Genomic DNA, 1,055 nt, shown 5'->3' with positions numbered 1-1,055 from the left:
GCACCAAATCCCTTTATCCTCGGAGCCGCAGGAGCCGGGCGAGCCCGGGGAAGAGCCGGCCGCCGAGCCCGGCGAGCCCCCGCCCGAGCCCGGCGAGCCGGTGAAGGAGGAGCCGGGAGAGCCGCCGCTGGAGCCGGGCGACGCGGTGCCCGAGCCGGGGACGGAGCCGGCTCCCTCGGGGGCGGGTCGATTGACGGTCCGGGAGTCCTCGCACATCTGAAAGCTCTTCCTGTACCACATCTCCGGGCTAAAAGTTGCCAGTTTTGTAGTTGAATAACTCTCCGCCGCTCCCTGTATTTATTAAATTAGAGAGAGGAAGGAGGACAGATTGAGAATTGGTGTTTGTACACACACAAAATCATCTGCAACATGGAAAATAGTTTCTATAAAAAATACAGATCAGTCTCCACACTCACCACATGTTTCCGATTTCTGGCATAAACAGCTCGCTCTTTGCTGCCAGAGACAGAATTCATCTTCAATAGATTTCTCCCCCAGCTGAACTGACTCTCACACAATGTTGCAGTAAAGCAGAGGGACTGAGAATCTCACTGTCAGGGTGAAGGCAACTCCAACAGTCCTTTGATCACATCATTGCTGCCGATCTCTCTGCCCTCCCCACTCACTCACACACTGCCCTTCATTCTGGGACTGTCCATGTCTGCATTACTCTGTTACACACTCCCTCTCTCTCCCTCTCTCGCCCTCTCTGTCTCCCTCCCTCTCTCACTCACACACACATTCTCTCTCCCTCCCTCTCTCTCTCATTCACACACACACAACAAACTGCTCTGATTTCCAGTGCAGTGCTTCAACTCAGGGCAAGCGGCGGTGCTGTGTATGCACTCAGCTCAGCTACTCTTCCCCCACCCACCCCAAACCACCCCCCTCCCACCCACCCCCTCCCTCCCGAGCCACCCCGGTTAAAATTGAGAGTGTGCCAGACTCCGGGCGGTGTGGGCGGAGCTGGGAGTCCCGGAGCAGCCCGCCGCTCGGTAACAGTAACAAGGAGCCGCAGCAACAGCTGACAGGGAGGCTCGCAGCCCAGCCTCTGA

The 1,055-nt window shown here is 57.3% G+C and overlaps 1 protein-coding gene across 1 annotated transcript in view; it reads right to left on the bottom strand.

Moving 5' to 3' along the window:
- The window catches only part of kif26ba (kinesin family member 26Ba), a 285,786-nt gene extending 285,044 nt beyond the window's left edge, over window positions 1-742 (bottom strand). The window contains exons 1-2 of the mRNA XM_078230644.1: window positions 417-742; window positions 5-291 (exon numbers count right to left, since the gene is read on the bottom strand). Of these exons, the coding sequence (XP_078086770.1) occupies window positions 5-291; window positions 417-476 (347 nt within the window). The 5' untranslated portion in view covers window positions 477-742. The remainder of the gene's footprint in view (window positions 1-4; window positions 292-416) is intronic.
- Window positions 743-1,055: the final 313 nt, after the last annotated feature.

The sequence above is a fragment of the Mustelus asterias genome, chromosome 15, assembly GCF_964213995.1.
Source record: "Mustelus asterias chromosome 15, sMusAst1.hap1.1, whole genome shotgun sequence".
NCBI lineage: Eukaryota > Metazoa > Chordata > Chondrichthyes > Carcharhiniformes > Triakidae > Mustelus > Mustelus asterias.
Note: the sequence above shows the minus strand (reverse complement) of the source record. Positions and strands in the feature narration are given on the sequence as shown.